This window comes from Terrapene carolina, unplaced genomic scaffold (genome assembly GCF_002925995.2).
Source record: "Terrapene carolina triunguis isolate 2854851 unplaced genomic scaffold, T_m_triunguis-2.0 Scaffold22, whole genome shotgun sequence".
NCBI lineage: Eukaryota > Metazoa > Chordata > Testudines > Emydidae > Terrapene > Terrapene triunguis.
In genome coordinates, this window is record NW_020664373.1 from 8761769 (window position 1) to 8774875 (window position 13107).

Below are 13107 nucleotides of genomic sequence, written 5' to 3' on the forward strand. Positions count from 1 at the left end.
TCAGGGCTGGGGCTTGGGGTGCAGGAGGGGGTATGGGGTGCTGGCTCCGGGAGGGAGCTCAGGGCTGGGGGTTGGGGTGCAGGTGTTTTGGGGTGCAGGAGGGGATTCGGGGTGCTGGCTCCGGGAGGGGGATCAGGACTGGGGGTTGGGGTGCGGCCTCCCGCCAGGCAGCACTTACCTCTGACGGTCCCGGTGGGTGGCAGAGCATGGCTGCCGCTAAGGCAGGCTCCCTGCCTACCCCGGCCCCATGCTGCTTCCAGAAGGAGCCAGCGCGCCCCTGTGGCCCCTGGGAGGGGGCGGGGGCCATGTGGCTCTGCGCGCTGCCCATCTCTGTAAGCGTGCTGCTCATTGCTTGCAGGCAGGAGCAGCACGCAGAGGGAGACCCCCTTGCCCCAGGGCTGCTTTGGCTGCTTCCGGGAGCGGCGTGGGGCCGGGGCAGGCAGGGAGCCTGCCTTAGCAGCAGCCACGCTGCACCACCGGAGATCGCGATCGACTGGTTGGTGACACCTGGATTAATGGAATCACCAGTTCCGCAGGGAACCAAACACAATAGCCAGCGTAGTCCAACAAAATAATAAAATCATAATCATAATAATAATTTTAAAAGTAAAATAATTAAATCACTACAAAAATTCTGACTGTATTGAAAGGAAGTTTTCTTATAACTCATTGCTGGATAGAGATGAGTGGGCAAGTGATGGGTATAGGGAAGGACAGCGTGAAGTAGGTTAACAGCACTGCTGTGTTCATACTGTAACTACAGTATGTGATTAGTGTGATAATGTAACTGATTTGTGAGATTATGTCAGTTAAATTTTGCTCACAGAATTAGTTTGGGGTAGTCTAGGAACAAACACCTCAGCTGTAATATACATATCGATTACGTGATCACAAAGAGAATACAAAGAGCTGGAGAGCACTCGAGCAGAACTCAAGGAAAGAAAAGGAGGTGTTTTAAAAGAGAGGCCTTTGCAAAGAAAAAACTCTGTCCCTACTGAAGTGTTCAATCAGGCAGCGAGATTCAGTTTGCCAGTTTCAAAGGCTTTAGTGTCAAAGTAAAAAGTCACTGCAATGAACACTGCCAGAACACAAAAATACTTTAGTAGCCTATATGTTCTTGAAGTCGGTAGTGGTTTCTGGGAGGAGAAAAAAAGCATAACATCTTAAAAACAAGCTCCGTTATTTTCTTTTTTTCCTTTCATGGATATATGGCTATAAAGAATAGTATTGTGGCTAACTAGTCTTGACACATATGAGTGTACTGGGATACACGTAGATTTAGGAGCCTTCATTGACCAAACATATCCTGTCTACTTTAATTGCCACTTTTTCTTCTCCCACCTCCTTATTATTCACTTTCCCTGTCTTTCCAAAATACTGCATCTCCAGTCATCATCCTCTCCCATCATTCTGACATTTCATCCCCTACCCCCTGAATTTGTATCCCTCTTTTCATATAATATTCAAACTCCCTGTCCTCACCTTCAAGGCACTGCACATCTCCATCCTTGACTACATCTCAGCTCTTCCAACATTCCTCCCACACCCTAGGGTCTGCAAGATGCTCTCTATTGAAGTCAGTGAGAACTTTTCTGTTAACTTCAATGGTCTGTAGATCAGCCATTAAAGGAGGACGCTTTTAAAATAAAATGAATTTAAGTTTAGTTCACCCTTTGCACTTAATGAGGCAGGATCCTGTGGAAAAACAGTATGTTATCACAGAATAAAGATTGCCATAATGCATACACACAAGGGGGTGGAGTTATGGTTGTACAGTAGTTAGTAACTTTTGAGTGCTTGAAAATGTAATAAATAACATTATTTTAATATGTTTTTGTATGTAACTATAGTAACAATCAATGAGATAGCAGCAGCTGGGTAGGATGGAGATAAATTTGTTTATTTACCCTTCTTACCAGCATTATCCCATGTTCCTTAATCTCCACCCAGTGTCCTCTCCTCATTGCCCCATTTGTCTTCTTTGCCCACTCCTGACTCCATGACTTTCTGCGTCCCACCCAATACAGTAACTCCTCACTTAACATTGTAGTTATGTTCCTGAAAAATGCGACTTTAAGCAAAACACTGTTAAGTGAATCCAATTTCCCCATAAGAATTAATGTAAATGAGGGGGTTAGGTTTCAGGGAATTTTTTTTCACCAGATAAAAGACTATATTTGGAGGGAGGGGAGAGAGCATCGCAGACAGAGACAGAGACACACACTGTGTGTGTGTGAGAGAGAGATGCGCATTTCCCCTTTAAGTACATTGTTAATTAGATCAGCTTGCTGAGACAGCAGCTGCTGCTGCCGCCAGCAAGCTCCCTCTGTCCTGAGCCCTGTTGTGTGTCCCCCCTGTTCTATGGAAAATGGGGTAAGCAGGGTGCAGGAGCAGGGGGGAGGGAGACACCCTGACATTAGCCCCCCCTTTCCCTCTCCCCCCGTACAGCAAGCAGGAGTCTCTGGGAGCAGCTCCAAGGCACAGGGAAGGAGCAGCACATGGCAGTGGGGGGAGGGACAGCTGCTGCACAGGGAACTTAGGGGAGCGGGAAGCTGATGGGGGGCTGCTGGTCCACCCTGGTTCCAACCACCCACCAGCTAGCTGCAACGGGCTGCTCTTCCTGAAAGCAGTGGACAAAGCAGGCGGCTGCCAAAGGATGTTAGAAGGGAGCATTGCACAACTTTAAACTAGCATGTTTCCTAATTGATCAGCAACACAACAACGAAACAACGTTAACCGGGACGACTTTAAGTGAGGAGTTACTGTACCATTCTGGAATAAAATCCCAATTAGCATACGTCAAGTTCCTGCACTATAATCATTCAAAAGAAAACAAGTCTAAATTCCCAACTTCTCTGTAAAGCATGCTTCCCTCAACACCCATAAAACACCAGGTCTGTTTATTTTGATTTATATTAGTTTATTTTCACTTGTATTATTGGATTGTTAATTTCTTGGGGTGTAGATTCGTTAATTGTTCAGCATACATTGTGGTGTGTAGCACTATGTACTCTTATAGCAGATACAAATAATTAACGACAAGATATTGAACTCGAGCCCCCTCCATGGTCACTAGGCTACCAGGCCAGAACCAAGTCTGGCTGTGATGGATTACAAAGAGAAAAAGACCTGAGAGAGAACATATACAAGGCAGATAATGTGATCACTTTTATCTGCCTCGTCTACCTTTCCTTAAGGATCAATACAGCTTCAAAGATGAAAGACAGAACAAGATAGTGTCATGACAGAGTTCAGCTTCATGAACCCTCTATAAATTTCATTTGGCTTAAAAACAGTACTCAGGAAAATCAATAGCTCTATCTAATTAAACATAGCAGCACCGTATCTTTCACTGTCCACAGGGTCTCAACAGAGCTCACTACTACTCGTTTACAGCACACAGTACAGAACATAATATTTCCCCCTCCCTCTGCTTAGCTACTTTCCTTTTTTAAGCAACTCCAACAGAATGTATAAAAATCTATTTTATTTATTTATTTATTTATTGGTCAGAAGCAGAGTTATTCCTGAACGTGCAGATAGTGTATTTTGTGAATTAATAATAAAAGTTTGCACTTAAAAAGCATCTTTCATCTGAGGCTGTGGGGGCAATTTATAAATATATAGTACTTTATTAATTTAGCTGCAATATTTCTATGAAGCAGGTAATCATTATCTGCACTTTACAGATGAGGAGACTGAGGCACACAGAAGAGCCTGATTCTGCTTTCACTTTCCCCATGGTAAATCAAGAATAACTTCACTGAACTGAATGGAATTACACCTGCCAAAACTAGCGTGAGAGCACAATCAGGACCTCAGTGTCTCACTAAGGTGTCCCAATAAGTCTGTGCTACAGCCAGGAATAGAAGCCCTGGCGTCCCAACTCAGAGCTCTGAGCCTTTTAAGAGGCCTCCCTCTTATAACTGAGGCACAGAGATATTAAATAACTTGCCCAAGGTCACACAGCAAAGTCGGTGGCAGAGCCAATAACTGAACCCAGATCTCCTGAGTATCAGGTCTTTGCCTTAATCATGACAATCCTCAAATACCTACCATGCATGAAAAAAATTAACAGGAAAACATTCTGCATTTCTAAACTGTCTTAGTTGTAGTTCTCGAAGTGTTTTCTCTCTCTTCAGATTAAAATTTTCAACAGTGGACAGAGGCCTGTCTCTGACACAGCAGAACTCCTCACATGAGTACAGGTTGCACATCGGGTGCTAAGCTGAGCTTCTTTATGTTGCTTATATGTTATTTTCCTTGAGCAGTGTATTACACAGAATCACAGAAACATAGGGCTGGAAGTTAAGTTTTTCCTAATGTCCAACCTAAACTGCCTTTGTTGCTATTTAAGCCCATTGCTTCTTGTTCTATCCTCAGACATTAAGGAGAACAATTTTTCTCTCTCCGCTTGTAACAATCTTTTATGTACTTGAAAACTGTTATGTCCCCTCTCAGTCTTTTCTTCTCCAGACTAAACAAACACATTTTTTTCAATCTTCCCTCATAGGTCATGTTTTCTAGACCTTTAATCATTTTTGTTGCTCTTCTCTGGATTTTCTCAATTTGTCCACATCTTTTCTGAAATGTTGTGCCCACAACTGGACACAATACAGCAGTCGAGGCCTAATCAGCACAGAATAGAGCGGAAGAATTACTTCTCATGTCTTGCTTACAACAGTCCTGCTAATACATCTGGGAATGATGTTTGCTTTATTTTGCAACAGTGTAACACCGTTGACTCATATTTAGCTTATGATCCCCACTATGACCCCCATATCACTTTCTGCAGTACTCCTTCCAATTTTGTATGTGTGCAACTGATTGTTCTTTCCTAAGTGGAGTAGTTTGCATTTGTCCCCATTGAATTTCATCCTATTTACTTCAGACCATTTCTCCAGTTTGTCCAGATCATTTCAATTTTAATCCTACCATCCAAAGCACTTGCAACCCCTCACAGCTTGGTATCATCCGCAAACTTTGTAAGTGTACTCTCTGTGCCATTATCTAAATCATTGACAAAGATATTGAACAGAACTGGATCCAGAACTGATCCCAGAGGGACCCCACTTGTTATGCCCTTCCAGCTTGACTGTGAACCACTGACAACTACTCTCTGGAATGGTTTTCCAACTAGTTATGCACCCACTTTATAGTAGCTCCATCTCTGTATTTCCCTAGTTTGTTTATGAGAAGGTCATGTGAGACAGTATCAGAAGTCTTACTAAAATCAAGATATACCACATCTACTGCTTCCCCCCTTATCCACAAGGTTTGTTACCCTGGACAACAATTGATCACTGTCCTCTTTATAACAACCCTTAACATATTTGAAGACTATTATCAGGTACCCTCCTCAGTCTTGTTTTCTCAAAACTAATCATGCCCAGTTTTTTGAAACTTTTCCTCATAGGTTGTATTTCTCATTTTTCTGGCTCTCTTCCAGACTCTATCCAATTTGTCCAGGTTTCCTAAAGTATGGTGCCCAGAACTGGACACAGTACTCTGCTGAGGCCTCACCAGTGCCAAGCAGAGCGGCACATTTACCTCCTGTACCTTATATACGACACTCCTGTTAATAAACCCCAGAATAATATTAGCCTTTTTTGCAACTGCATCACACTATTGACTCATATTCAATTTGTGATCCAATATAATCCCCAAATTCTTTTCAGCAGTACTACTAGCCAGTTATTCCCCATTTTGTAGTTGTCCATTTGATTTTGCTTTCCTAAATGTAGTACACTTTGCATTTGTCTTTATTGAATTTCATCTTGTTGATTTCAGACCAATTCTCTAATTTGTCAAAGTTCTTTTGAATTCTAATTCTGTCCTTCAAAGTGCTTTCAGCCCCTCCCAGTTTGGCATCATCCACAAATTTTATAAGCATACTCACTCCATTATCCAAGTCATTAATGAAAATATGTAATAATACTGAACCCAGGTCTGACCCCTACAGAACCCCACTAGATACACCCTCCCAGTTTGACAGTGTACCACTGATATCTCCTCTTTGAGTACAGTCTTTCAGCCAGTTGTGCACCCACCTCAGTCATTTCATTTAGATTTACATTTTCCTAATTTGCTTATGAGAATGTCATGATTGTGTCAAAAGCCTTACTAAAATCAAGATTAAGCCCTTTACTTACTTACACATCTACTGCTTCCTCCCTGCCCCCATCCACTAGGCCAGTAACCCTGTCAAAGAAGGAAATTAGGTTGGCTTGGCACGCTTTGTTCTTCACAAATCCATGCTGGCTATTGATTGTTTAATAATTTGTTCCTGAATCTTTCCAGGTACTGAAGTTAGACTAAGTGGTATATAACTCCCCAGGTCCTCTTTGTTTCACTTTTTAAATAGGTACTATTTTTCCCCTCCTCCAGTCCTCTAGGAGCTTACCTGTCCTTAGTGGTTTTGAGACTGCTTCAGCTAGTTCCTTAAGTATCCTAGGATAAATTTTATCAGGCCCTGCCAACTTGAAAACATCTAACTTACATAAACATTCTTTAACCTCCTCTTTGCCTAATGTAGCTTGCGTTCCTTCCCCCTTGTTGTTAATGTGAATTGTATTGAGTATTTTGTCACTAATAACCTTTTTAGTGAAGACTGAAGTAAAATAGGCATTAAACACCTCAGTCTTCTTGATGTCATCAGCTATTAGCTCGCTTTCCCTGGCTAAGTAGAGGACCTACACTTTCCTTTGTCGTTCTCTTGCTCCAAATATCTTTAAAGAACTGCTTCTTGCCATTTATATCCCTTGCTAGGTATAACTCATTGATTTTGCTATTGATTGAATGTGTACATTTACTCCTGTGTGTTTCAGCATTCCAGATATTCTCAACTTTAAGGATTTAAACAGCAGAATGTAATTTACAAAAAATTCCTACTTGCTTGATTAGATTTTTTTTTTAATTATTTCCTTCCTCTCTCCCTCCTTAATGTCCAGAGAAAGGATAGCATAATTACAATGAAAGCTCATTCTATTAAGCATTTATGCTGAATATTTCCCATGCAAATAACGTGGGGAAAATTATTTTTTTCACATTGTTTCCTCAAAACAGACTGTAAACTTGCCTGTAAAGTTTATTTGTCTATGCAATAAATTATAAATCAGGACAACAAGACACTTTGTTTTCTTTAAAGGATTTCACAGAGATAAAGATGACTTGGATATCTCCAAGGACTGAGACTTGCAAAAAGTCCCCTACTGATTTTTTTGGCTAATATCCCCCCTTCTATTTTCCCAGAGCTGGGCTTGAGGCTTTGAATGTGAAAGAAAAAAATATTTCCTGCACAACACTGAAGGGTAACGAGGGGGAAGAGAGGTCTTGGAATTTTTACTGTTGGGTGAGCCAAAGAAAAATAAAGCAAATGGCTACTCCATCTTAAAAGAGTACATTGCAGCTTCCTTCAGCATTAAACAACATAGCTAGGAATTTCCTTTGGGCTGGACCTCTCAGGAATCTAGGATTTTATTAAATTTTTAACCTTAAGAAGCCCAGATTTTTGAGAATATTGATATCTTCTTTTTTTTAAACTCAACTGACTTAAGCTTTAGTTTAAAATGTGAGGATCAACTGATTCAGGATTTTGAAATGTTAAAAAAATATTTTTGTTTTTAAAGGAAGTATTGGTTGTCAATGCAAAAATTTTTCAGCACTTGGGTATTTGTAGGATAAACCAGAGCATAGTAGGGACAGAGTAATGGAAAGTTGGAAACAACTCAAAGGATCATTTTTATAGAAAGAAGATTATAATTAAAATATGAGTATTACCTGTTCTGCTGAGGAAAAAGATGGAGATTTTCACTATCTACCTTGCTACAGATTCCTTAATTTCCCCCAGAATTGCTCTAAACAAATCATTTTCTCCTGAACAAATACATGCTCCTTCTACTCTCCAAAGCATTCATACTCATTCTCTCTATGGAGAAAAACCACAAGTATTTTCACTGGTTCATTTACTTCTAGTGCTGATTACTCCTGTGTATTATATTGCAACACCCTAATGTTGAATTAAGGACATATTCATTACAGCCTGAAATTGAAAGTATATAATATAAACAATGCCTGAACTTACGTAACTCCTGCCTGTGTGCCTCTGTCTGTGCAAAATACTGGCGGAGCTCCTCTGTGATCTCCATGTTGCTCAGGTCACATTCTATCTCCTCTTCAGACTCAGAATCCTTCTCCATTTCAGAATCCCTGCCCATATCCTTGCTCACTCCAGAACTGCAATGGGCACCTGGGTATTGCTGGGACCAGGAAGGGTATCGCGCTCTGCTGTTTGAAGCGTAAGTAGAATAGTTGTCAGCATCCGATGGGTTGCCTCCATCCCAATCTGAGTAACGGCTTGAAGGAAAGGTTTCGGATGGATACCATGACAGATGATAAAAGGACTCCATGGCTTTCCTGTAGGCATTTTTGTGCTTGTACATCCAATGCATGGCTTGATTGTAATGCTTCCAGTATCTTGCATATACTTGTTGATTATACCATGGCTGAGAGTCTTCATGCAGTGAGTCCTCCTGAAAAAAGTGGGAGCAGAGGGGAGAGACAGTGTTGAGGCAACTCCTAGAATTGAAAAGCTTTTTCATTCCAAATGCTTTACTTCCTATGATAACAAAAAACATGTATTTTGGAGGAAAAATGACAAGTGCTTGAAGCATGAACATACTATACATACAAAAATAGATCATGTTGCTCACGCTACTAGTCACCAAGGAAGAAAGTAATGAGAATGACTGCACCAAAGCTTTCCCCCAAAGCTCTGTTATTACAGTGGAAGCCACTCCTGTGGGGCAAAATGTTGAAATGTATTAATGCAAACCGAGCTGTGTGGATATAAATACTCAGCACTTACAAATACAAATGAATTCAAGTGAATTGATATACTACATAGGTGAAAGATGAGTTGAATGAGAGTTGATTACTTCAAAGTGTGTGTGGGATAAGCCAAATACTACAAATACACAAGCTTCATGTTAACAGGCAGAGGGTAACGCGTCTGAAATTCCTCTATATTAAATAAAGGCACCTATTTCATTTAGTAATGCATTTACCCCATCTCCTTGCCATAATGATTTCAGTGGTAGAGGTCAGATGGCAACTTAGTCACGTCTCAATCAAACCTTAGTCAAGGTCTCAATTAAACCCCACCCATGCTTAGCAAAGTGCCGTGCTGCTAGTAAATCTCACTTCTGTATTCATCAGCAGCTATAATCTGAAAAAGGGTAATAAAGTTCATTGACTGAAGTAAACTAAAATATTTCTTTCCAGTTATAAAACGTAACAAGTTGTAAAACAGCAACAACTGTTTTTAAAAATGTTTGTTTGCTTGACAGAACAGTTTACCCCTGGCTCTATTCTAGCCATATAACTCTATGAGAGTGCAGCAGACCCTATATAGTACAGTAAATTCTTTATAGAAAAAGATTGCAATAGGTTCCCCTCCCCTACTAATTGGGCTACACATGGGTAGTGTTGGAGAAAGGTCAGGGATAATGGAAAGCTAAATCACTCTTGGGGTGGTGTTTGCCCACTGTCTGCCCTTAGGGTAGAGCTTCTGAGCAAGGGCTCTGGATGCATGGAAAGTGATGTTGGATTTAAAAACAAGTTGGTCTCACTTCATTCATTTGGATACCCATGATGCAACAACACGTGTCTGTCTTAAAACGGACAAAAGCCAAGAAATTTAGTGTAAAGTCTGATGTTCGTCCCATAATGCATCTCCTTGGTCTAGATATTGTGTCTCTCTCAGGGGAGGGAGAGTTTTACTTGATCTATTTTTTTTGCCACACATTTGGACTATTTTAGACTTAAATGTGGAAGGTCATCTTTTCTTTTTCAGGGATACTGTCAAGATGAAACATTATACTTTAAAGGTGCTTTCCTTACCTGTATTATTAATACCCTAAATCACCAAGAATGATTTTTTTAAAAAATAAATGAATTTGGTTTAGTGACACTTCATAGCTATAGTTTTACCATCCCTGCCCAGAAACCAACCTCCCTTCCTGACCCCCCCGTCCCCTCCCCCAAAAGGGGCTTAAAAACACTGATAACATAATTTTAAGGTTATGTTTAAGTAGTTGCAAGAACAAAAAGTCTCAAGCTAATAAACTTTATTTTTCTTATTTCACTTAAACACTGGGTCAGGGATTGTGTCTCACCTGTTTATGCAAATCTATGGTGTCATACAAGTGATTTTAAAAAACAGCCACCCAATTAATTTTTATGGAAATGCATAACAAAATGTGTGTCTTTTTGGCTAAGACTTTATGGGACAGTTGTGCCTCATGCACTTCTATTGTGCTGGTGAAACTCCACTGACTTCAGGGGATTTATTTCCAATTTACGCTGGTGTAAGAGGAGAATGTGGCCCTGTTGCTAGGATGTATTTATTTATTTATAACTGTTATGAACTCCTAAAAACCAGGATATTTAATGTTTTTACTTTGCTTTCGTTAAATGAGAATGTCACCCTGACTCTAGTTCTTCAATGTATAGTCAAGACCAGAAAATTCTGTGGTCAAGTCTGAGAAGTTGCAACTCCCATTTCACAGAGTTAGTTCTGAAGCACTTTGTTTAATTTTTCCCACTGAAATAATTAAAAATCAAGTTTGGGAACATCAGTAGAGCAGTTAATACAGCTTAACAAAAAAGGAAAGTTTCATATATTCTATGTATTCCCCAAGATGACAACATATCTTTTTAAAATACAAAAAATATCTTCAGTTCTTTTTAACTAAAATGTTTCTAAAATGGGCCTTGGTGATGACCTCACTGAAAACTTTGGAATACAGCTGGCTGATTTGCCTATCTGACTAGCCCCAGTTGTTAATTTAGGGGGAGAGGAATACAAAGGGCCACTTCATGTAGACAGAATTGTGATTTTGGTGCTTATCCAAATACTTCTGTGTTTGGGAAGGGAAAAAAAGTGACCCTAGAAAACCTCACTCTTTCACAGAATTTTAAAAATCCATCTGTTGAAAAAAAATTAAGGGGATGTTTTAGATTGGGATGAAGAAGGAAAAGGAACACATTAAAGTCTAACTATGGAATATAGCTGTATGTCTGTGTTTTTTCAGCTGCTGTGTAAATGGAAATACAGAGGAGTTTTCTCAACCATATAAAAGCTATAAATCTAAGAAGAGTGATCAGCAGATTTCTCTGTCATTTTCCTGTCATATGTCTCTAGACTCTTCTCTGAAGAGACCAATCAAACAATACTTTTAATAAATGAATTTTACTTTGAATGCAATTTAACTAATTTAAAATACAATTCTTTTAAATATGTGCTGACGGTTCAATACAATTTGCTTGTATATGCAGTTAACATACAAAGTGTGCATTGCCCATACTCTCAGATACACAGTGTAAGTAAAGAATGCTTACCATCACCTGTGGAGTTTTCTCCAATGATCAACGTAAACTAGAAAAGAAAATAATGTTTTTTAATTTATAAAAAGATAGTTAAATACACAGAAAGCATCTCTAGTGAACCCTAGTAGCTACAGACAAGAGTCAAGTCAACAGATGAGGGATTTTGAGTAATCAGAGAATCCTTGAAACCTCTTATTCATTTATTCTAATTAGTTTTAGTAAGGAACTTTTAAATATTGGAGATTATTAATATTGAAGGCTTAAGAAGATCAAAGGGCACCCCACTCCCTGCAGCCTAGAATGCAGGAAGATATAAATAAACTTGGTCTCATTACCCTTTTTTTTAATCCTTCACACAATAGTGGCTTCCTCTACTTCTAGGTATCTTCAAAATTAATGACATTAAGGAATGACCTTAAATGAGAAACACTTGACTTTATCCCTCAGCAGTGTTTGCGGAAGGAATCCTATACAATTTTTTATTTTAAGCATTTTTAAAACCATTTTGATTTCACTCAGGTAGTAAGGTTTTTGTTTATTTTTAATCCTATGTTGTAATTGTTTGTATAACCATCTCCTCCTTCTCCCACTTTATGCTTCCCTGATTGCAACACTGCTTCACCTAAAGGAAGCACAGATAAATTCAGGTGATGATCAAGTACTTGAATGGAGAGAGGAGGGGAGGTTAAGTACAGAAGTGGAAACTGGAAAGGACCAGATCATAAAAAGATCTGCAATTACAACCTGCAGTTTAAAATTACTATCGCCAGCACATACATTGCACTTTTAATCTTCAACGTTATTTACCAACACGAACCACTTAAGAGAATTTTGAAAAATACCCTGACTATTGGACAGCTATTTTATTATATCAAGGTTTTGAAAGAGCAAACCACCCATTCCACATAGTGTCATCACCCAGAAACTCTCATTTGAAGGGACACCAGGGGCAGCAGAGAGGAATGATACAAAGATTAACCCCCCACCACCATTTTTAAAAAATGACTGTGGGCCAAAGAATCCACTAACTGACACTCTCAAGCTACTCCAAGTAGTGGGTCAAATTATACTTTCAGTTACACTGATGTAAAACAGGAGAAACTCCACTGACTTCTTTGGGGTTATCCCAGATTACACCAGCACAACTGAGTAGAATTCTTCCCACTGGGGCTGCCCAGGGTGTCAGTTGGAGCCGCATTTGGCCTCCTATTTATGACTTTATTGATCAAGCAGCAACTTTTTATCTCTTTAAGACAGCAATGCTGAGCGAAGAGATTTGAATGCAGTCCATCCTGACATCACCAAAGAAATGCAAATCATGAAGCTACCACAAGTCAGCACAAAGGCTGAACTGTCACCCTTTGTATAGTGGAGACAGAGCCCAAATATGCAAACTCTCACTCACCAACCCTTCTGCAAACAGTCCTTACATACATGAGTAGTCCCAATGCAGTCAATGGGCCTACTCATGTGAGTAAAGGTTAGCAGAATCAGGTTCAAAAATGTCAAAGAGACTGAACTGATTGTCTTCCTTTCCACCTGCCAAGAGAGGCAGGAGAAAAAAAAAAGAGCTGAGGTCACTAATGAAACATTGCAGTGACTTGCAGCATAACTAGCCTACAGATATATAAAAGACCTGGGTGCTGCCCCTTTCTGTTAATCTCAAACACACAGTTTTCCATGCTATCATCTTTTTAAAAGTTGTGTTTCGTGTGTGTG

The 13107-nt window shown here is 39.8% G+C and overlaps 1 protein-coding gene across 1 annotated transcript in view; it reads right to left on the reverse strand.

Moving 5' to 3' along the window:
* The window catches only part of LOC112117535 (gem-associated protein 8), a 35114-nt gene that overhangs the window by 17586 nt on the left and 4421 nt on the right, over nucleotides 1-13107 (reverse strand). The window contains exons 2-3 of the mRNA XM_024215507.1: nucleotides 11401-11437; nucleotides 8084-8531 (exon numbers count right to left, since the gene is read on the reverse strand). Of these exons, the coding sequence (XP_024071275.1) occupies nucleotides 8084-8531; nucleotides 11401-11403 (451 nt within the window). The 5' untranslated portion in view covers nucleotides 11404-11437. The remainder of the gene's footprint in view (nucleotides 1-8083; nucleotides 8532-11400; nucleotides 11438-13107) is intronic.